The sequence below is a fragment of the Ranitomeya imitator genome, chromosome 5 (assembly GCF_032444005.1).
Source record: "Ranitomeya imitator isolate aRanImi1 chromosome 5, aRanImi1.pri, whole genome shotgun sequence".
NCBI lineage: Eukaryota > Metazoa > Chordata > Amphibia > Anura > Dendrobatidae > Ranitomeya > Ranitomeya imitator.
The window spans coordinates 380,352,283-380,375,878 of NC_091286.1; the positions used below are offsets into that span (position 1 = coordinate 380,352,283).

Genomic DNA, 23,596 nt, shown 5'->3' on the forward strand with positions numbered 1-23,596 from the left:
CCTGTGAGCTAGATCATCCTCCTCTTCTGCCTTGTCTCAGCACCTCCAGTAGCGCTGATCACAAACTCCAGGACCGTTTGAAGCTGTAGGAGGGTGAGCTGGTTTTTCCTTCTTTTCATTATATTCTCTAGCGGTTTTTTTTGTTTCACTGCTGGAGTGGTGCAACTAATATAATGACTCTAGTATTATACTCACCAGCCTCCATCTTCAGGTGCCTTCATCATCACTTTGTTCCTGTGCCGACATATTTTCACCCCAACTTCTGACTGATTGGAAGTCAGAGGTAATGGTCACAAGCTGTCAAATCTATGAGACCCTCGTTCTGGCCGCCCCGTTCTGGCTCTCATAGATTTACACTGAGTAGTGACCTCCGGCTCGCCCAGCAAACACTGGAGCGATTCGGCAGGTCACAACCTGCAGAAGACCTAAAGTATATAGAAGGGTGCACTCTAGCTGTAAATAAATAAAGATCAGAGGTGTGCAGAGCCAAGTCCAATATAATAGATACCTGAACCAAACAAAGAAAAGAATAGACTACAAAAAGGCCCGCACAACCAAATGTCATAGAAAAATACAAGAACGTTTATTCAAACACCACAACAAAACAAATAAAAACATTTAAAATACAATACCATGTACAAAACACCCCTATACAATTGTATCTGTAGGAAATAAATCCATATGGCCATATAGCATATAAAGCACAATAGGATGGGTTAAGCAATAGATATATTACCTCAAAACTAGCACAGCTGAAGACAAAAGCCCGTATGAATATAATAATCCACAGTGGCTACGCTATATTGGAAAAGAGCCTCCTAATGGAGCCTAGACAAAGAGGTAAGGTGTAATACCTGTAAAAGCCTAGCGCATAAACATATATATATATATATATATACATATATATATATATATATATATATATATATATATATATATATATATATACTCAGCTGAGTCAGCGAGGAGCTGAGCTAAAACCCGCACCCAATCCAGCCATAAGGTCCTGAACAGAAATCCATGCCTAGGTATTCGGCATAAGGACAAGAATGGGGTGAGCAGAGAGAGCCCCACGCGTATCGCCGCCGCAGCGGCTTCGTCAGGGGAAGTGAGTGTAATGGTGGTTGAACAGCGTATATATTCTAACCGGTATCATCCGGTGTGCAGACAGCTGGGACGCCAAGATGCAGGAGGCGGAAGTGAGGAGGCGCGCGCCGGCTGTGTGTGAAAAGGGGCAGACCGGAAGTATCAGCGATCTCCATGGAGATGGGTGGCGGCTGCGCAAAGCTGACTCAAAAATGAGTCGCATTGCGCAAGCGCCTGGAAACTAAGCCGAGGCACGCAAAAAATGTGCCAAGGGGTGAATAGGGAGGGAGGAGAAGGAGAAGACCATCACACAGGATGGAACGTATGTAATGGCCAAACAGCCCATATGGCAAATGGAGCACCTAAAGAGGGAGGAGGAGTAAATGTATATTAATCCAGAATATAGCATACAAAAAGACAAATGACAATAACAAATGCCCACATAAATGTATGGAGCAAGCCGGCATACCTAATATGTGCATGCCGCAGCCACATACATACAGCTACACCCGTGAATCTTATATATATTTAATAGTGTCCACTATTAATGTCCTAATTCCCAGTGGAAATGTTAGTGGGAGTAGCAATAAGATATCATAGTGGTGGAATATGAACACCACAATCGTGTAGAGGGTGTATCATCACCACTAGGTATCCGCTGAGGGAAATATATGCATACAATGATGCTAAGATAGTCAAAATATCCCGTCCCGGAAGGTTCTTCATCACATCATCCACATTCCACGGCAATACCAGAAGAGTTAAATGTCCGTAGAAGGTAAGTATCAACCAGGTCATGTACAAAAAGGGCCAAAGAAGTCCAGTATCCAGCCTAGCTCCAGGCCACATAGTGTCCAAGTGGATAAAACGTGCAGAAGACCAACTGGAGTGGTGCCAATAAAAGACAAAGATGGCATCCGGTAAGTATAATACTATGTGTAGGTTCTGCTGGAGTGGTGCTTTAAAGTCTGCAAACATGTCACAGTAGTAGTAGATAACATTCATTGAGAAAAGTATTGAAGGACAGAAAAATCTTGTATAATTGCAGCCAGTGTTGTTTTAAAGGGAAACTTTCAGCCCAAAAGATTGTACTCTACGTACTGATATTTATTTTATGGGATAGCCTCTATGACAATAACAGGTGACCTTTTTAATATATTTACTTATTGTAAATTAACTGTGAATATTAAAAGGTATCTGTGAGTAGAGTTGAGCGAATTTTATCGGGTCAGGGCTTATTCGGCCAGCTATAGCGCTTACCGAATAAGCTGCAGAGGGAACACGATACATGGAGCGCGCCGGCTGATCAGCTGTTCAACTCCGCAGCTGCATGTGTCACAGATGTGTGACAGTCACAGCACATGCATGGAGAGCCCAATAAACATTCCATCATTATAGGACTAGGCTCCACGTGCACAACAGTCCAGCTAAACTGTATAAATCTGCACGCCCCCTGATTGGCAGCTTCCTGTGTACATAGTACATTGTCAATAAGCTGCCAATCAGTGGTGGCGGCAGGGTTATACAGATTAGCTGGACTGTTGTGCACGTGGAGCCTAGTCTTATAATGATAATGCTGATAAAACACTGATTGTATTAAAACTACAACCCACAGCATAATAAGTGATATATCCCTGGAATCTGGCTCTCTTGCCCTATTTTATGCTTCTCTCAGATTAAATAGCAAACACCTGCTGTCCATTTCCCATTAAGGCTCTTCAAAATAAGGGCCCAGAAAATTGTGAGTAACAATACAATATCCTGGTCAAAATTTAATTCTTAAGACATGCATTCACACTGATGATGCTGGACTGGAATGCTCGTCTCACAATTATCGGCCTGTCAAATCATGCTAACAATCACTCGACAAACGAGTAAAACATTTGCTTAAAAATCATGGCAACAGCACATGTAGTGGTGAAATCCATGATATTATCAAAAGATCAATCTGTGTGCGTGGAAGTGCCGTCCGCCTAAGCAAGATGTGAAGGCTGCCATCAGCTTGCATGCAGCCGTTGGGTGGTCATTTAACATCTGCTACCGGCCAGTGTAAATGCACCCTTAGAACGCCAAAACATAATCTCATGCAGTCCGTTTGTGACTCAATGTGTATGCTCAAGAGAGGCCTTCTCATTTCAGCTGCGAGAATTTGCCAACTTCGATTTTGACATTTGGAGAAAGAAATATATGCGCTGGATGAACCATAAAAAATCTCGAGTGATGGATTTCTTCCGTAGAATTGATAAAGACCAGGATGGAAAAATAACACGACAAGAATTTATAGAAGGCATTCTTTCTTCGAGTAAGTGCCACATAGATGGTTTTATATAAGGTAACTGTAGGTGCTGCTAGGTTGTTGCTTTCTCGGGTAGAATGGCTCACTTACAAAACTGAAAATGGCTGAAAACTCATAACTACATGTAACTGATGCATGACAACAAGTCGCGTCCCAGAGGCCGCATGTTTTGTGCCTGATAAACACGATCAATCCCCACATGTTTTGTGGCTGTGTAACAATCACAAAATGTGCAGCCTCGGGGACTTGAACATGTCACTCAAGCACCCGCACTACTCAGTGCATACCCGAGCTCCCTAGGCAAGCTGGAGTAACGAGCACTTGCCCTCATCACTAATTATTACTTTCCCACTCCGGGTCCAGCGCTGGTTGTCCAATGTTGTCCCAGTCTCTTTTATTTACATTGCTTATGTCACGTGAACAGCACTGCAGCCAATCGGTGAGCTCAGTAGCTCTTGTCATAATACTGGTCAAAGCCGCTGAGCCCTGTATTTGTGGGAACATGATGTCAGCACTGCAGCCAATCGGTTGGCTCAGCAGCTCGTATCATCAGACCGGACAAAGCTGCTGAGCCCTGTATTTGTGTGAACATGATGTCAGCACTGCAGCCAATCGTTAGGCTCAGTAGTTCAAGTCATCAGACCAGTAAAAGCTGCTTAGCTCTGTGTTTGTGTGAACGTGATGTCAGCACTGCAGCCAATCGGTGGGCTCAGTAGCTCATGTCATCAGAGCGGTCAAAGCTGCTGAGCTCTGTGTTTGTGTGAGCATGATGTTAGCACTGCAGCCAATCGGTGGGCTCAGTAGCTCATGTCATCCGACTGGTCAAAGCTGCTGAGCTCTGTGTTTGTGTGAACGTGATGTCAGCACTGCAGCCAATCGGTGGGCTCAGTAGCTCATGTCATCAGAGCGGTCAAAGCTGCTGAGCTCTGTGTTTGTGTGAGCATGATGTTAGCACTGCAGCCAATCGGTGGGCTCAGTAGCTCATGTCATCCGACTGGTCAAAGCTGCTGAGCTCTGTGTTTGTGTGAACGTGATGTCAGCACTGCAGCCAATCGGTGAGCTCAGCAGCTCATGTCATCCGACCGGTCAAAGCTGCTGGGCTTTGTGTTTGTGTTAACGTGATGTCAGCACTGCAGACAATCGGTGAGCTCAGCAGCTCATGTCATCCGACCAGTCAAAGCTGCTGGGCTTTGTGTTTGTGTGAGCATGATGTTAGCACTGCAGACAAACAGAGACTGGGGCATTGGTGGAGACCTGCCACTGGAGGGGGTAAGTCATAAAAAGATAAAACATTTTTTTGAAAGGGGACAAACCCTTTAACTTTATTTGTAGAAAGGTTAGCGTTTTCACAACTGTATAATAACATGTTTATCCTTGTTTAAAGTGTCAGAAACGCATTTTTATGAAAAATTATTGTTTCCAGACTTTGACTTTAGTTCACATTATTTTTATCTTATAAATGATAATGGAAATAGTGTGTGACTGGGTTGATTATCCCATTGGTTACTATAAACAGTCATTTCTGCAATCCTATTTCGGGACATTGGTATAGACTCGATAACCACATTACAGTTCTTCAGTGCACAGAACTTTGATGTCATCGTCTTCTCTAATGTAATATTTTAATTTTTTTCTTGTTATTAGATTACTGACCTCTGAAGATAATGCAATTTTTCCCAATTTACAGCTGTTACATCCTGTTCTGTAGAGAAATGACTGCATTACTGTATGTGCTGTATATTGTCTTATGGTGAAATATTTTAGCCATAGGTTTTTTAGAATATTATCATTATAAGTATTTTAATAATGATGCTCAACTCGTTTTTTTTCTAGAATTCCCCACTAGTCGTCTGGAGATGAGCGCTGTGGCTGACATCTTTGACCGGGATGGTGATGGTTACATTGACTACTATGAGTTTGTGGCAGCCCTTCACCCCAACAAGGATGCATACAAGCCTGTAACCGATGCTGACAAAATTGAAGATGAGGTACTTCATCCATAATGTCCAAAATAGTCAAAATGTACGTGCACAAGAAATAGATTATTATAAATTATATTTTTCCAGGTTACAAGACAAGTGGCAAAATGCAAGTGTGCCAAACGTTTCCAAGTGGAGCAAATTGGGGACAACAAATACAGGGTAAGTAAAAGCACTACTAATTCAAATGTCACAATTATCCATTTTACAGTAGAAAGAGTTTAATTAACAATCTGTGATCAGAATCTTTCTGACAATTTTTTGTTAGCATTTTGGCAACTTTTGCTTAGCAGCTTGTCAATGACTATGAGTACGGCGGCTACAACTCCTTTGATCTCTATGGATAATTTTGCACATTCTCCAGATAATGAGCCGAGTGGGGGACCTTCACCAGTCATGTAAAGTTATGAAACTTTTCAAATCTCTTTATTAATGGATTTGTCTTCATTCCTGTAAAAAATGCATGCTTTTCACCAGTGAATTTGGCCGCTTTCGTTAATATCCTCGCACAATCATTTAGAGTACCCATGATGGCAGTGAGTCGGCCGGCAACTGTCTCCTCTTCTGAGTGTTCTGCTTAGAGCAGAGACAGATTGCCGTATTTCTCATGCGAGAATCACATTGCACTGCATGGACTGGCCTGACACCTCTCCTGACCTGAGCAAGACAGTATGATGTATTTCTATGCAACTGTCAAGCTCAGGTCAGGAGAGCCGACAGCCAGTACAAGGTTTACGATGCGATTTTCGTATGAGAAATACGGCAGTCTGTCTCTGACCTTATCAGAACAACACTCAGAGGAGACTCTTTCACTGCCATCATCAGTACTTCTTAATGGCTAGGTTGTGATATCAGTGCAGCTGTAGGCAGACATAGACTAGGGAAAAGTTGGGGTTTGGAAGCCACTTAAATGTTATTTTATAGAAATGAAGATAAATTCCCTAATAAAGAGATTTGCATAGTTTCATAACTTTCCACACTGGACAGAATTATAAAAAAAATTGAAAGTTTAGTTACTCTTTAAAGTAATTGTATTAAACATTATTCTCATTGTAAGCCTTTACACTATAACCTGAATATATACTATAGAGGACTGACTACTCCAACCTATTGGCTTATCACCAAAAGTACGTGGACCTGCCAAAATCACAAGAGAGTTCAGTGAAATTGCAAAGTTTCATAATTTTGCACTCTGTAAAAAATATGGTTAAAAAAAAAGTTTACTTACTCTTTAATATACAATTATTTATTTATATTATCCAAAAACTGAAACTGTATAGTAGAAAACCATGCACTAACGTTATTTTCTTTCCATTTTTTCTATGCAATCAGTTCTTCCTTGGAAATCAGGTATAAACCAATAAAATGTTTCCAATGTATGTAGATGGTCATCTCAGCTTGCTCTCCATGTCACCTGACGCTAACCTACACGTCCCATCATTGCTTTAGTGGAGGGTCTTTCCACAGCTGATATCAAACATTTTCTATCACCGTGCGTTACTTCCGAATACAAGTTCTGTAGCCATAGGATGGTCTCGGTAGTAAATGTGCATTACGTGCAGATAAGTATTTTAATTTGGTGGCTCAGATGGATTGTCCTGGTTTTGTCATGCAAGAAATCTGACATGGCCAGCGTGATGAACAATCAGTTCACATGGCATCAGACGATCAGTAAGTCATAGTAGTCACCAACCATATCATTGTATTCACAGAAAAATGTAACCTACAAAGTCCAATGTAACCAACATAATTTTTAATGTAAAGCATCCTGTCTACTTATGTTATAATGTAAGTACTTGATCCATACCCGGTAATGTACCAAGACAGATCATACCGGTTATATATTAGGAGTAGCACTATGCAGTGTCAGCTAATGGCTAAACACTTAACATCCCTTCCGTCAGCCTTTAAATATTCTCTAGCCGATATCCATCCTAGTATAGTTCTGCAGATAATCTGCGTACCTGATGCATGGTATACATTGCTATACAGTTAGTTTCTAGGACATTAGTTCCTTGAGACGTGGCTAGCGGGTAAAGCCCTATAATCGCCTTATCATTGCCATTGATACATGCAACCACATGTCCAGTGACCACGACATCCACAACCTCCGCTGTGTGCGTCCAATATTTATTACCTTAATCTTTGCTGGGGAACATTAATCATCTCACCCTTTTTGTTGCATGTTTGAGTTCTGTTATAAAGTCAGAGATCAAAGCTCGCTACTTACATTTTAGCACTTCTGTCTTGCAGAAGCATTAGTGGCATGTAGTCTTTTAAAACACCTTGGTCCCAAATCATCAAAGTGTTTTGACCAGAATTCTGGAGTAAAACATTTTGTGCAAAATGTTTTGTTTTCAATGTACCAAAAATTTCAACTTTTGACTGTTTCAGTATACTTTCGGCCAATTCCGTCAATGTGAGCAGAGCTATGTGGAGGAGCGGTGGAAATGCGTATAGCAACAACTGCCCAACAAATTAATCAAAAGTGGCAGCGTACATTACAACAGAAATATATCTCCAGTCCCTAGCTGGAGTAACATTTCTGGTGGAAATGCACAGAGACAGGCGCCACTGATTAAATGTTTCAGATTCATTAAAGGGGTGATCCCATCTCCTAAATCCTATCCCAATATGTAGTAGGTGTAATAATAATAATATTATTAGCAAATATCGCCAATTAGAAATGTAGTTTGGTTCTCCTGCTTCTCTATGTCACTTACCCCATGTGCAGGGCATTGCAGTAGCTTGGTTATCCATGGTTATGACCACTAACAATTAACTGTCCCTATATGAGTGGATTTAACCATGGATATCTAAGCTACTGCAATGCCTGCACATCGGGTAAGCGACATAGCCAATCAGGAGAACCATTCTACATTTCTAATTGGCGGTATTTGCTAATATTATTATTCTTATTACACCTACAGTACTACATAGATTGGGATAGGATCTAGGCTTATCTTATTCCTGCATGCCACCATTAAGACAGGAACGCAAAACCCCAGTCTTAATGAATCTGTGCCCTTGACTTTGGCTATGCTCATATAGCGTTATATAAGGAATTTTCTTGGAAGAGATCAGCTCCAAAAAATGCTTGGAACACCGTTCCAATTAATTTATATGAGAAATTCACTTTGTGACTCATATGGGGAGTTTAAGTGTTTTTTTTTTCCTGAAGACATTTTTTAATATGCCTGGTGGGGTAGAAAAAAAAGTGCATGTCACTTCTTTAAAATGGATCCTGACGGATTCCACTCCAAACTATACTGTCAAATCAAAAAAGTACTTAAGGAAAAAAATATACTTCCAAACTGCTTCAGAAAATGCTTAAAAAAAAGAAAACCGCCTTCAAAACCTTCCCAGAAAAGGAGTGTTTTCAGAAGTGGTTTCTGCTTGAAAAACTCTTCATATTTTCCCACCTTAAAATGTGAATAAAGCCTTAGATTGGGTTCCCATTGAATCCTTATGATGAGTTTTTTGAGCGGAAAATGAGCGGAAAGTCTCAAAGATGGCAGTTTTTGCTCAGTTTCTACTCTAAAAACTCAGGAAAAAATAGTAGCCCAATTAATCATAGCCAGCATTTTTTATGCCGATTTTGATGAGGGCGGTGACACGGAGTGCGAGGTGTCTGGGCGCAAAATGTGCTCCTCAGTGTCCAACATAGCACAGATCTCAGTTTGTAGCATAAGATTTACCACCGGCCTCATAACTTTTACCTTTTACAACCAAATGTTCCCACGCCCCATCACTCCCTTGTCTTCCTTCAGCTTTTCACACTTTGTTGGAGCTCCATGAAAATAGTGTGAAAATGGCAAAAGTCACACATTTTTGCACAACCTTGCATTGTGCAAAATTGTTGTGACTTTTTTCTAAGCTTTTTAAACCTGTTTTCAGATGTAAAGCTTTGATGAACCTGGGTCTCCATGTGAGCTCATCTGTAAAGGCTATTCTCAGGGTTGGCTTTTTCAATCAATTTTGTTCCAGATTTTGCCACAGATTTGATTGTATAGCAATGGTGCAAATACTGCTACAGATAGAGCATGCTAAAGGTTTGTAAATCCACAGCATTCCCACCTAAGGTCTCATTAAAATGTCAGTTTTTTATATATACGATCAGAACGGATCAAGTTTCATCAGTGAATTTCATCAGAATTTCCCAGATTCTTATCAGAGTTCGGTCAGAGTTTCACCAGCTTTTTTCCATTTTTTTCACTGATGAGAAAAAAAAGTTTCTCCACTTTCTCCTATTTTTTCTGTGAGAAACAGCACACAGATGGCATCCTATTGCTATCCGATGTTGTCACTGACCCATAGACATGTATTGCCGATTTTAATCTGACACTTGGATCAATAGTGGACATGTCTCCAAGATTTTACACAGAACCCTCGGTCCTCTGAAAAAATCGACCATGTTGACAGCCCCATAGACTGTCATTGGTACGAGTGAAAACAAATGGATATTTACGTGAAAAACTGATTTGGAAAGAGCCCTACAACAGCAGAAAGTGACTGTAAAGTGTAGTCATTGGGTCTCATATTGAAGTCATACAATAGGCTGTATAAGGGGAAAGTGATGTTTAAAGGTCAATGGGGTTGAGTGTGGATAAGGTTAGGGTTATATTTTTTTACTTGTGTAGTTTAGCTTTTGATGCCTCTTTGGCTGTACTTTAGTCATGTACAGATGTTTGCAGGTGGGTTTAAGAATACTATTAGCTAGAAATAAAAAATTACAATGAATTGCATGGTTCTTGTATAAAAGGGAACTTTATTCCACTGCACTAAAATCAATGTCCATAGTATAATTTCCAACATTACTGCCTTTTTTACCATTGTATTATTAGCGACAGCTAAGAATTAGATCTTTTATGGTAGTTCTATAATTCAGGCCCTAGTATAATAATTACTCCTGGCTGTTTGGTAAGTATTGTGAATAGAGTTGGTGCAAATTGATTTTCACGACCTGGTCGAGCGGCCCAGTAAAATCTATTGCTGCTGGACTGGAACTATCTCCTACCTCCCAGCATCTGCAGCTCTTCTTTTGAGTAGATGAACTGTCATGACATTACATGTGTATCATGCTACAACAATGACATTTCACCTGGTCGCCTAATAAAAAGAGGAGGTGGGGATGCCGTCCGGTAAGAGGTGGTTCACAAGGCTCTCATGCGATGGTCACAGATTACTAACTTGGCCGGTGAACTGGTTCCTGTAAATCGATTTGCACTATCTCTAATTGTGAATGATGTTGTGAAGATAACAGGTTTGTGACTCACTACATTGCTTACTCCCCTTCCTTCATTGCTGTCACTGTTGACCATTGCTTTAATCAGTTTGCCTTTAATTGGTGTTGCATGGGTGTTCTCAGATCTACACAGATTAAGGCCTCATTCAGACGTCTGTTTTTCCTCATACGTGAAAAAAACTGACCAATGTTCATCAGTGTCCTAGACCAGATTATCAGTGTTTTCAATGTGTCATTTCTGACCATCAGAATTTCATCAGCTTTTCTCATATTTAAAAACTGATGGTGGTTTGTCAAGCTTCTATCAGTCCGTGAACATGGACAGTGCTAACACACAAGTGTGTTGGCCGAGTTTCTCATGGAACCATAGAATGCATTGGGGAATTTAAACCCTGAATCTAAACAAAAACAGAAATGTCTTCAGCTTTTGTTTCATTTTTTGTGGACACTCAGTCTTTAAAAAAATATGGTAATGTGAACAGCCACACAGACAATATTAAATACATAATCTATATGTGGAAAGCATGGATAGAACATATACTTGGAACCTGGACATCTGAATGAGGCCTTAATACAATCAACCATGGGTGACTAATAGGATCTAATTTAATTTCCATTATTGTATATTATATTACTTGTAGTTCAATTTTTTTAGTTGCTGTTGTTTTATCCTTCTTAAGTTTGGCGATTCCCAGCAACTCCGCCTTGTTCGTATTTTGAGGAGCACAGTGATGGTTCGTGTAGGTGGAGGTTGGATGGCGCTTGATGAATTCCTAGTGAAAAATGATCCATGTAGAGGTAAGTACTTATAGTCTAAGAACAAGGTACCATGGCCAGAAATAGCATCAGGTTGCTTCATGCTACCAATAGGCTTCCTTCACTCTGTTTTCTTTTGGCTTGTAAAAAAAAACCCATGATTTTGATGTGTTTGTACAAATACTTTTTGGGTGGCTTTTTTTATTCATTGTAGTCATGCATTTTTTTCATGTATTTTTCCTATTTTATAGAAAACCTATTGAAAAGTAGATGGAAAGAAACATACATAAAGCACAAGCTGTGTTTAAAAAAAAAAAATCAATGTATACAGAAATTCTACAATAAAAATAAACAAAAAAACTACAAAAAGAAAAAACATAGTAATAAACTCCACTTACAAACCTCAGCATTTTTATTCTTAAAATCCTCTGTGAGAAACCACCCATAAGCTGCAATTTTAAGTTGCTTAACATCCACTATGTACAAAGGGAGTTTAACTTAAAATAGCAAAGAAATCCTGCTGCAAAAAGATATTCAGGCGCAGAAAAGTTTGACACAACACCTAACTATAAAAATTCAATGGCTTTTGTTGTGTTAAGAGTAAAGATGGGTGAATATATTCGCGAGTACTAGAGTTCTACTCGAATTTTGCAAAAATCATCATTTACCAAAATGCAGATTTTTTGTAATTCGCTTCTGCGTGGGTTTAGCTAAATAACGGCTGTTGGACACCACTTTTCTGAACCATAAAGGGCCATCAAAAGATTAATAAATGTATAAAACAATACTTAAATACCTCTTACCTCTCTGGCTTCTCTACTCCTCACAGTCACCCATCCAGCCCTTAGCTCATCTTCTAATTGCCCCGCTAGCGCTGAAGTCCCTGGGCCTCTCACCCTAGGTCCAGCTCTGATGAGTCCCAGGATGGTTCTGCTCATCAGCACCGATGCATGTCATGACCTATCGAGCTGTTGCACAAAACGCTCCCGGGCTTCCTCAATAGCCTGAGGGGCTACTTAAAAAATCCCTCCAATAAATTTTTTTCTCAAGGGAGCATACACTGGCTGGTATGTTTTATGTGTATTACAGTTAACCTTTTTGGATGTGGTTATCATTTATTGAATGCAGCTTTGTCTACTAGTCCGCTAGTATTGTAGTAGAGAAGCCACTCCTGGTTACAAGTTGGCACAAATATATTGTAAAGTCATCATGTTTAGGAAATGAATTAGTTCTCAAGCTATATATTATATGGGAAATTTCTTAAGCAGATCAGCATGGAAGCCAAATGGTGATGTATGCAGACTGATAAAAGATGTGTCGGGTGTTTGATGTTTTGTGCATACATGGAATTTTTGTTGCTTTTTTTAATTATATGTTGTCACTTATAGCAGTACTTTACTACTTCTACTTTCTTACCTAATATTCTCCATTATTTTACTTGACTGGTATTCTTTCTTTTTTCGCTAGTTCATCATCATGGAAGTAAAATGTTACGTTCGGAATCAAACTCTTCAATAACTACTCAGCCTCTTATAGGTTGGCAAATATGTCCCTCTTTCATTCTTTTTATCTTCACTTCACTTTTTTTTCACTTGCTTTGTTTTATTTGTCTTTTTGTCTTTTATTTTGTGTTTAGTGCATGCTGTTTTTTTTCTTTAACATTCATTGTGTAATCTCGCCACCAACTTGAAAGTTTGGTCATTGCTGTGGTTAATGTGCATGGTGAGGTGGATATTTAAAGCATCATAAGTGTTCACATTTAGTATAGTAGGCACAAGTGTCATATCTTGCATGCTTGGTCTTTGACTAGTCTGTGTTTGGACATATCAACGATTGTTTCAGATTTTATTGTGGGTTCGTGCTCAGGAATGCCCTAGAAGAAGGAAATATACCTGCTGAAAAATGTATGAGCGAAAGAATCAATAAGGGTTGTCAGTGGCTCGGCTTTACAAAATGCTCAACTAAGAACTTCATATTTTATGTAATGCCCCTCTTTCTTTGAACTTTATGAATCTTGACTCCAAGGCCCCTACTTGTCACATATTATTGGCAGTGCTAACTTTTGTAAAGTAATCATGAACTGATTTGGTCCCATTGTCATTGAATCATTGTAATACAAGACTTTGCACACACACTATCAAAGGGCAGAAAGACACTGTGCAACATTAGCCTGTGTTGGGTTCTCCAGCGAGCATCATTATCCTTCATAACAATTTTCTACTATCTTGGACCATTTCTGATATACGTAATCTGTAAGAAAGTTCAAGATATTTTTGTGTTTATATACTGTGTGAAATAAGTGTTGAACATGTCACCAGTTTTCTAAGCAAATATCTCTAAAGGCCATAGATGTCAATAAATTAAGTTATGCATAATAATTATAAATGACACAGGAAAAAAGTATTGAACACAACTTCTGAAATTTATTTAACACTTTGTTCAAAAGCCTTTGTTGGTGATGACTGCTTCAAGATTCCTTCTGTATGCAAAAACTAGTTGAATGCATTGCTTAGGTGTGATTTTCATCATTTTTCCACACAAACACTCTACAAATTCTGAAGGTTCGTGGGCTCCTTCTATGAACTTTGGGTTTTACTTCCTTCCATAAATTTTATATCAAATTTAGGTCACGACTGGGCCATTCTAGTATCTTTGTTTCCTTTCTCTGAAACTGAGAGTTTCCTTAGCTGTGTGATTTGAGATCATTATCTTGCTGAAATGTCCACCCTCATTCCATCTTTGTCATCCTGGTAGATGGCAGCAGATTTTTATCAAGAATGTCTTGGTATATTTGTCCATTCGTCCTGCCTTCAATGACTTGAAGTTTGCCATGCTGTATGCTTAAAAACTGTCCCACACCATGATGTTCACACCTCCAAACTTCACTGTTGGTATGATGTTTTTGGGGTTATATGCAGTGCCTTTTGGCCTACAAACATGGTGTGTATTCTGGCATCTAAAGAGTTCAATTTTTAACTCCTCAGACCAGACTATATTCTCCCAGTATTTCACAGGCTTTAAACGTGTTTCAACATGTTTTTTGTGTAGTGAGCATGCATACAGGCCATGGAGGTTGAGTGCATTACTTATACACTGCTCCAAAAAATAAAGGGAACACTTAAACAACACAATGTAACCCCACGTCAATCACACTTTTGTGAAATCAACCTGTCCAGTTATGAAGATATATCGATTGTGAATCAATTTCTCCTGCTGTTGTGCACATGGAACAGACAGCAGGTAGAAATGATAGGCAATTAGCAAGACAACCTGTATAAGGGAGTGGTTCTGCTGGCAGTAACCACAGACCATGTCTCTGTTCTCATCCTTTTTGGCTGTTCTTTTGGTTACTTTTGCATTTTGTAATTGCTCTCATCTCTAGAGGTACTGGACAGTAGCATGCAGTAGTGTCTACAACCCACATAATTTCCTCAGGAAGTGCATCTCATCCAGGATGGCACATCAATGCGAGCTTTGCAAGAAGGGTAGCTTTATCTGTCAGCACAGTGTCCAGAGCATGGAACAGATACCAGAAGTCAGGCCATTACACCCGGAGACGTGGAGGAGCTGTAGGAGGGTAACAACTCAGCAGCAGGACCGCTACCTCCTATTTTGTTCAAGGAGGGACAGTGCCAGACCCCTGCAAAATGATGACCTCCAGCAGGCCACTAATATCCATGTGGCTGCTTAAACTGTCAGAAACAGACTCCATGAGGGGGGTATGAGGGCCTGACATCCACAATTGGGTCTTGTGCTTACTGCCCAACACCGTGCATAGCGATTGGCATTTGCACGGATGAGAGCAGGTTCACACTGAGCACATGTGACAGATGTGACGGTCTGGAGACACTGTGGAGAATGTTTTGCTGCTAGCAACATCCTCCAGTTTAGCAGTGGGTCAGTAATGGTGTGGGGAGGCATTTTTTTGGAGGGTTGCGCAGCCATCTGTATGCTAGCCATAAGTACCCTGACTGCCATTGGGTACCAGGATGAGATCCTCAGACCCATTGTGAGATTCTGATGCATGACAATGCTAGGCCTCATGTGGCTCAAGTGTGTCAGCAGTTCCTGCATGATGAAGGCATTGATGCTATGGACTGGCCTGCCCATTCCCCAGACCTGAATCCAATTGATGACATCTGGGACATCATGTTTTGATTCATACACCAACGCCACGTTGCACCACAGACTGATACTTTAATCCAGGTCTGGGAGGAGATCCCTCAGGAGAATTGATCATTTTTAAGTGTTATTGTTCTCAATGCATTCCACTACGTAATGAATAAAGATATGCAACTGGAATATTTCATTCTGTGAAATCTAGGATGTGGTATTTTAATGTTCCCTTTATTTTTCTGAGCAGTACAGTTGTGTAGCAGAGTGATTTATTTCAAGTGTTTATTTCTCTAACTGTTGTTGACTATGGCTTACAGCTAATGAAAATACAAACGTCATTATCTCAATAAATTAGAATAATTAAGAAAAAATCTTCTGCAAAGCCTTCCTATGCGTTTAAATAGGTCCCTTAGTCTGTTTCAGTAGGCTCCACAATCATGGGGAAGACTGCTGACTTGACAGATGTCCATAAGGCAGTCATTGACACACTCCTCAAGGAGAGTAAGCCACAAAAGGTCACTGATAAAGAAGCTGGCTGTTCACAGAGTGCTGTATCCAAGCATATTAATGGAATGTTGAATGGAAGGAAAAAGTGTGGTAGAAGTCAATCAGTATGCCACATCTAGAATTTGTCAGATTGTGAGGATATCTACTGTGTAAAACACCTTCATTAGGTCAACTTTGATCTGCAGAATGGAAGATATTCCTTTTAGCAGAGGTCTGAAGGTTTTGCTGCAAAAATGACTGGTATTTGGAACTATTTATATATATTTAGTCTTTCGGCTGAGTGAACAAGGCTGAGAGGTGAAACCAGGCCATCCCATGGTTGGAACTTTTTCTGGGAGGCAGCCATAATGGTTTCAAATTGTAAACAATCTCTTTACTTCTTTTTCATTTTCCATTACCATATTATTTGAAGTGGCAATCATTCTCCCATTGAATCTTTCAATGGGCATACAAAGTATAGATTGAGTAGTATAGTTGTAGAGACAGCACTAGGGAGCTTGAAGTTTCTTTTCTATTAATTACATTAGAAAATGGAACATATTTTATTTACAGTTATGATTATCTTTTAGCTGAAGCATACGTATTCATCGTAACATCTGTAGGGCTTGGAGTGCATATCATGCATACCCATGCTAATATGCACTGTCATAAATTTGGTCCTCTACATCTTATCTCAGGACTGTCATGACATCTAGGTGCTTCTCACTTTGTCCAGTTGACTCTGCCGATGATCATAACTCTTGAAAGTTGAGAGAGAACATGTCTCACATACTTTCTCTAGAAATACCTCCACTTCAATGATCTACAACCCCACAGACCCCGATCAGCTCTCACTAGCTTTTTAACCTAGGGTATATTAAATTATAAGCTCCTCACTTTATATTCCAGCTTTTTTTTATCTTTTTTTTTCAAGATTACAATATAGATGTACCATATTTTTTAGGCAGATACATATTATGGTGACATTGTTTTCTCCTCTCATTCCTATTGTATTATGGTGACATTGTTTTCTCCTCTCATTCCTATTGTTTGTGCGTACTTGTATTTTGCCAACTGAATGTTCAGATTTCCGTTGCTTTAGTCATCGTAGCTGTGTTTCCATGCTTGTTAAGTTAATACTAATCATATTATGGATTGCAACATGGCTGTAGATTTTCTGATAAAGCACAGGACTGATACTTCTTTATTTGCAGCTAAAGGAAGAACAAACATAGAGTTACGAGAAAAGTTTATGTTACCTGAAGGCATTAGTCAAAGCATGACTCCTTTCCGACCTAAAGGACGAAGATCAAGGCCATCTTCAAGAGGCGCATCACCCAACAGATCCAGCTCAAGTCCAAATGTTCAAGCCTGTCCATCACAAGCCACGGGTATTAGCACACCCAAGGTAATTTTTTTGTTCACCTTCCACATTAAGATATAATTCTGACACTCCATTTGTTTTCTTCAATTAAAACCATCTAAACACACAGGTCATATAACGATTCGTGAGAATTTATGCAGATGTCTGGGGCGCACGCCTATAGTATTTATATAGGTTTGTTTTGTTATTTCCTATACCTGCTAATGAGTTTTCTTTGTCTAACACAAAGTAAATGTGTAATATAAAGGATGTGAGGCTGTAAGACATCTCATACATACATCTTAGACGATTATTTGGCCACAGCTATCTTGCCCGTCTTAACCATACACAAAAGCACTCTCGAGAGACATATGAGAGAGTTGCTGCCAGTCTTCTTTGGTGGCGACTTATATCAGGGACAACAAAAGTATCAACAGTCCAAAATCGGATATTCTGGATTTTACCTTCCCCAACAACCATATGTCTGGGCCCCCTATCCATACACATTAGACAGTTGACTAAAGTCTTTAATATCTGCAACGTTGTTCAAATATGTATGGTGGGCTTAACTGTGTGTAGACCTTTCTGCTCAGTTGGGAATTATAGAGCAGTTTACACAACTAGAATAACTTTCTGTAGTTCTTATTTGTCATCTCCCACACCATAATAGTTTTTTAATTATAGGTCTGTACGAAAAATACATAATGGCAGTTGTCCCCTGCATCTGTTACTAATACATTTATGTTATTGTAGCCACACAATTTTTTCCTGCAGAATTGTGAAAGAAATGGCCAAACGTTTTGGTGCAGGTGTTAATCATATGATGCCAGTGTAGCCTCTACGCCACCACTTCCACCAGTGAAATTGCCTAAATTGATTTGCTATTGTTTCACACAGACACCCCTTCATATTACACGCAATTATGGTAAACCTTGGTTGACAAACAGCAAAACAACAACTCCTTGTAAGAGCCCTGAGTCCCCCGACCAAAGGCTGTCATCCGAAGAGGTATAGTACTTACGGGGCAACCAGTTGTGTAATCTCTCCAAATCACAACTGCTCTGTTCACTAACTACTGTCATCACTGACAGGCCTACCTTGCACGTTTACACCCTTTTTAACCGATGCTCAAATATCCGTATGTAATCCTTTTCCACAATTTACTGTGATAATTGACCTCATCACCTCATACATCTACTTCATCATTTTTCACATTCACTACTACTGTCAGCTGTTTAATATGACTGCTCATGTATTAATTGCTCTCTAGCACTTTCGTCTTAAAATCTGATGCATGATATTCTTTTCTGTCCACAGTTTATATGCAATTGTACGTGATCATTTTGAATGCTTTTGTTTCCATATTCAGGACATTAGATAAAGTTGGACTGGTCAGCTGACAGCTCTTTCTTTCCACTCCCCCATACACAGCTCGATCTAGGCATTCATGTATTCTCAATGGGGACAGTGGGGTAAATAGTCACCAAACTCCTCTAGCGGCAGCATATCTTTTGGGAAAACAAGTGGTTTGACATTGTAATTGAACACGCCAAATTTTTCCCTCCTCAAATATTATTGTGTATGGGGGCATCATGACTTTTCCCTGACAAATGGATAGTTGGCATTTCTTGCAGACCTTATTTTAATGTAGCCAGTGGTCTTAAGAACTTCAAGCCAGAGAATGTTTCATATTTCGATATTACCAGTGAACTTGACCAGAGCTCAGGAGTCCTCAACAGTTTAACAAACACCGCTCCAAGCAAAGGGTCCAAGGGGTCGTTCCACACATCTAATGATGCAGCTACTTAAAGGGAACCTGTCACCCCCAAAATCGCGGGTGAGGTAAGCCCATCGGCATCAGGGGCTTATCTACAGCATTCTGGAATGCTGTAGATAAGCCCCCGATGTATCCTAAAAAATGAGAAACAGACGTTAGATTATACTCACCCAGGGGCGTTCCCACTGTTGGTCCGGGTTCAGCGCCTCCCATCTTCATCAGATGACGTCCTCTTCTGGTCTTCACGCTGCGGCTCCAGCGCAGGCGTACTTTGTCTGCCCTGTTGAGGGCAGAGCAAAGTACTGCAGTGCACAGGCGCCGGGAAAGGTCAGAGGGGCCCAGCACCTGCGCACTGCAGTACTTTGCTCTGCCCTCAACAGGGCAGACAAAGTACGCCTGCGCAGGAGCCGCAGCGTGAAGAAAAGAAGAGGACGTCATCTGATGAAGATGGGAGGTGCTGGATTCGGACCAACAGCGGGAATGCCCCTGGGTGGGTATAATCTAACGTCTTTTTCTCATCTTTTAGGATACATCGGGGGCTTATCTACAGCATTACGGAATGCTGTAGATAAGCCCCTGATGCAGGTAGGCTTACCTCACCCGCGATTTTGGGGGTGACAGGTTCCCTTTAAGTATTGAGGGACATAGCAATGGGCAATTTGTTGCCAAAAATGTATTTCAATTGAGGACAATAAAATGATGACTGGTCTATTCTGCTGCCCAACAAGTTGATATAGATATAGATTGTTGTTTGCTGCCTCCTAGAGCTGCAAAATTATAATATCTAAAATGCGCTAGAGAAAGGAACCTAGGGAAGTGACTCAAAGATACAGTGTTAAAAGCAAAGCTCCAGAGCCATGATGAAGAGATATGATGTACAACCCCTCGATGATGGTGTAAAACATATGTTCTTGGATAATCTATGCATTTTTTCACAGAGATTATGGAGTTGTCATATGACTCTTCAGTTTCATGGTCATGTTATTTTGATCTCCACATATGTATCCTAAAGACAAAAGAAGACTCCGGTTACATCCTAGTAAGCAGGTGCCTCTGGGAGTTAATGTTTTTGCTCTAAACTTTCTACTTATCTGATACAGGGGACGCCTATCCAGGGGAGCAAATTACGACTTCCAGGATACCTGTCTGGTAAAGGATTCCATTCTGCAGAGGAAACCAGCATATTAACTACGGCAGCATCCAAAGTCAGAACACAGTTTGCAGGTAGGGCATTTACAAATATGCTAGCAAGCTCTACCTGATACTAGAAATGTATACTTAAGGTGAGATTCAGTAATGTTACCTCATTCATTAAAAATAATGCAGTGATTCTACAAAACAGGAGATACAGATTAGATATTAGAAAAAACTTTTCTACAGTTATGGTGATCAATGAGTGGAACAGGCTGCCACGAGAGGTGATGAGTTCACCTACAATGGAAGTCTTCAAACAGAGTCTGGACAGACATCTTTCTGAGATGGGTTAGTGAATCCTGCACTGAGCAGGAGGTTGGCACAGATGACCCTGGAGGTCCCTTCCAACTCTAACATTATATGAAAATAGGATGTATCTAAATATGCATTTTGTAGGTGAGAACCCTAGAATTGTATGCTATGTGTATATATAAAAAAATAACAGTAAGTACTAGTAATGGCATCTTGTTTCTTATTGCACAATCAAAGCATATACAGGGTGATTCAAAAAGGATGGTGCAAAATTATAGGCTCAGTATTCATACCCGAGAGAACATAATACAAATGTTTTAACATGAAAAGACGCACTATCCAGGTTTTATCTATCCTCTACAAATGTTCCAAGTGATTTCCGTTAGTGATACGGCAAATGTCTAAGCAGTAGTCCAGATCTGTCCAGACACATACCAGCATATCATCGAATATGAACTCCACTGTTTCAGTTATGTTTTGTCTCCGGTCGATTCAACAATGTTGCTTTAGCCTCTACGATCGCCAGATCTAACACCGTTCTGGCATGTGTCTGGACAGAACTGCACTGGAGGCCGGGGCGGAGAGTAAGCAGGAGTCTCTGCATGGAGGGACAAAGGGACACAAAACAAAGCAATAGCGCTACAATAGAATGTAATGAAACGAAACCATAAATTACATTCATTGCAAATATACATTTTTCTAATGTAAGTAAATACTTTATTCATTTGAAACAATTTTTCTTTGCACAGAAATAAAGAAAACCCCAAGCCGAGCCGGAAGCAAGGCCGGAAGCCGGTCTAGTAGCCGACGGGGCAGTGATGCCTCTGATTTTGATATTTCAGAAATCCAATCTGCATGTTCTGAAATGACTGAAAATGTTCATGACAGCAACAGGCCCTCTCCACGAGCAAGTTCCCGGTCTTCAACAGGAAGACCTTCCAAAATTCCCACCCCACAACGGCGGACACCCATCAGCAAACTAGCAACAAAATCAACAAAAAGATAGGGCGTCAAGCTTCGGAGAGATTTTTCTTTGTGTATTGCCTATTTAAGTTTGTAAGATGTAAAATATTATGTAGAAATTATTGTGGAATAATGCAAATATTTGATTTTAACCCTGCAAAAAGGCCTTAAATGTGTGTTTTTCTTGTTTTTTTTTACACATATTTTTATCAGAAGAAACATTTGTTTTGTCTAATAGTTTGGAAATGCTTGAGGGATGAAACTAACGCCGCGGTTGTGTAAAGTTCAGAAACGAAAACAGTCATTGAATGTATTTATAACCGAAATCTGGAGCGATGATCAGTATGCCAAACACTGCTTCATTAGTTAGCAATTATGAATACCTCATACTTATTTATAATAGAGCAAGAACATGGACATAGATGCCAAGCTTCCGAACACTACCGAATCTCCATTCACTTGGACCTTATTATGCACACTGCAGTTATTTCCACAGTTTTAAGTTCAAAGAACTCACAGAAAGGTATTTAATCATTGTGAGAAATTATATTTTATGTTGTTTTTTTTATTTTTATTTATATCTGTGAGATTCAGTCTTAATAGAGCTATAATACTGTTCAAATAATAGCATTTGGTGCATATGTGCAGTTTTCTTTCGCTTGAGTGGATGGTAACATTATATGAACTTTTGTATGAGATCAGTTTTGCTTGCAAAAATCTATAAAATAAAACCTGTCCAAATTGAGTTGTGTGATTTTTGCTTTAATAGGTATTGGAAACAAAATGTCACAAGGAAATTAGAAATGGTTCTTGCACTATATCACAATAATAATTTAGGTATTTTAGATCCGGTGGGGCAGATTTGTTATTGTCTAAAACTTAAAGGGAATCTGTCAGTAGGATCAACCTTCCTAAGCCTTCTATATGGGCATGTAGGTCATAGGAAGCTGAATGAAATGATACCTTGATATTTTTTTATTACAGAGAAATCATTTTTTCTTACATGTTTGGCCTGGTTCACATTAGCATTCGGGGGCTATGCGGAGGGCTGCGTACGTCCTCCGCTAAGCCCTGCCTACTTCCGCATACTTCTGCATGCTTCCGCATACTTCTGCATGCGTGCTGCATTGCTATCTTTAACATTGGGTACTCAGGACATGCGGATGTATGCGGATGCGTTGTTTTAACACGCCCGCTGTCCGCACAAGATGCAACTTTTTGTGTTCCCATGCAGTCGGCGGGCGCGTCAAAACGACGCATCCGCATGTCCTGCGTACCCAAAAGTATGCGGAAGTAGGTGGGCTTAGCAGAGGACGTACGCAGCCCTCCGCAAAGCCCCGAACGTTAATGTGAACCCGGCCTAAATGAACAACTAACATCTATGGGTGGGCCACTGACCTGCATGAGTATCTGCCTCCAGAGCTTACTTTGACTAAAATGAAGCAGGGTTGCCAACGTGACTTTTAATTTTTTTCAGGTCAGATTTTCAAAAAATTACAGACAGACCATATTTTTTACTGACACACTGGAAAACTGTAATAAATCATTATGATTATAAGTGATCCAGGTCTACAATTCTGATATGAACTCATTAGCTATATTCACTGTAAACTGTGAAATTATGATAATTACAGGCAAAATAATCTGTGTAAGTGTCTTCAGCTTTAAAAAAAAAATCACTGATGCCTTCAATTTTTTTATGGGCAGGGCAAAAATGTGCTCTATTTTTACGGATTGTCCTGGAATTTTTTGATGGTTGGCATCCCCTGAAAGGGGGCATTACTAGTATGAGAGACGTAAGTAAAGCAGCTCTCACAGCTCTGCTGGATTGCATCCCTGTCTGCCTGTGAGATGGAATCTGAAGCTGAGAGGAACCTGCAGATGTGTCAGTTATCACCACACACAGCTCTGCAGTGAGATCAGGAGAGCAGAGAGCAGCCATTACACATCACACTGGTAACTTCTGTTTAGCATAATCTCTGGAGGCAGATTCTCAGGAAGATCCATGTCTGGCCCATAGTTGTTAACAGCTCATTTACATATAAGAAAACATGGATTTCTCTGGAATACTCACCCTCCAGGA

At 40.1% G+C, this 23,596-nt stretch overlaps 1 protein-coding gene across 3 annotated transcripts in view; it reads left to right on the forward strand.

Moving 5' to 3' along the window:
* DST (dystonin) overlaps positions 1-21,690 on the forward strand; it is a 750,022-nt gene extending 728,332 nt beyond the window's left edge. For 2 of the 3 annotated variants that reach the window (XM_069726743.1, XM_069726744.1), the window contains 9 exons: positions 3,226-3,388; positions 5,216-5,370; positions 5,449-5,523; positions 6,694-6,711; positions 11,287-11,404; positions 17,179-17,372; positions 18,225-18,335; positions 20,205-20,328; positions 21,300-21,690. In XM_069726743.1, coding sequence (XP_069582844.1) covers positions 3,226-3,388; positions 5,216-5,370; positions 5,449-5,523; positions 6,694-6,711; positions 11,287-11,404; positions 17,179-17,372; positions 18,225-18,335; positions 20,205-20,328; positions 21,300-21,556 — 1,215 coding nt within the window. In that variant the 3' untranslated portion in view covers positions 21,557-21,690. Of the gene's footprint in view, positions 1-3,225; positions 3,389-5,215; positions 5,371-5,448; positions 5,524-6,693; positions 6,712-11,286; positions 11,405-12,829; positions 12,899-17,178; positions 17,373-18,224; positions 18,336-20,204; positions 20,329-21,299 lie in introns of all 3 variants that reach the window. The other variant, XM_069726742.1, reaches the window with a different exon arrangement.
* Positions 21,691-23,596: the final 1,906 nt, after the last annotated feature.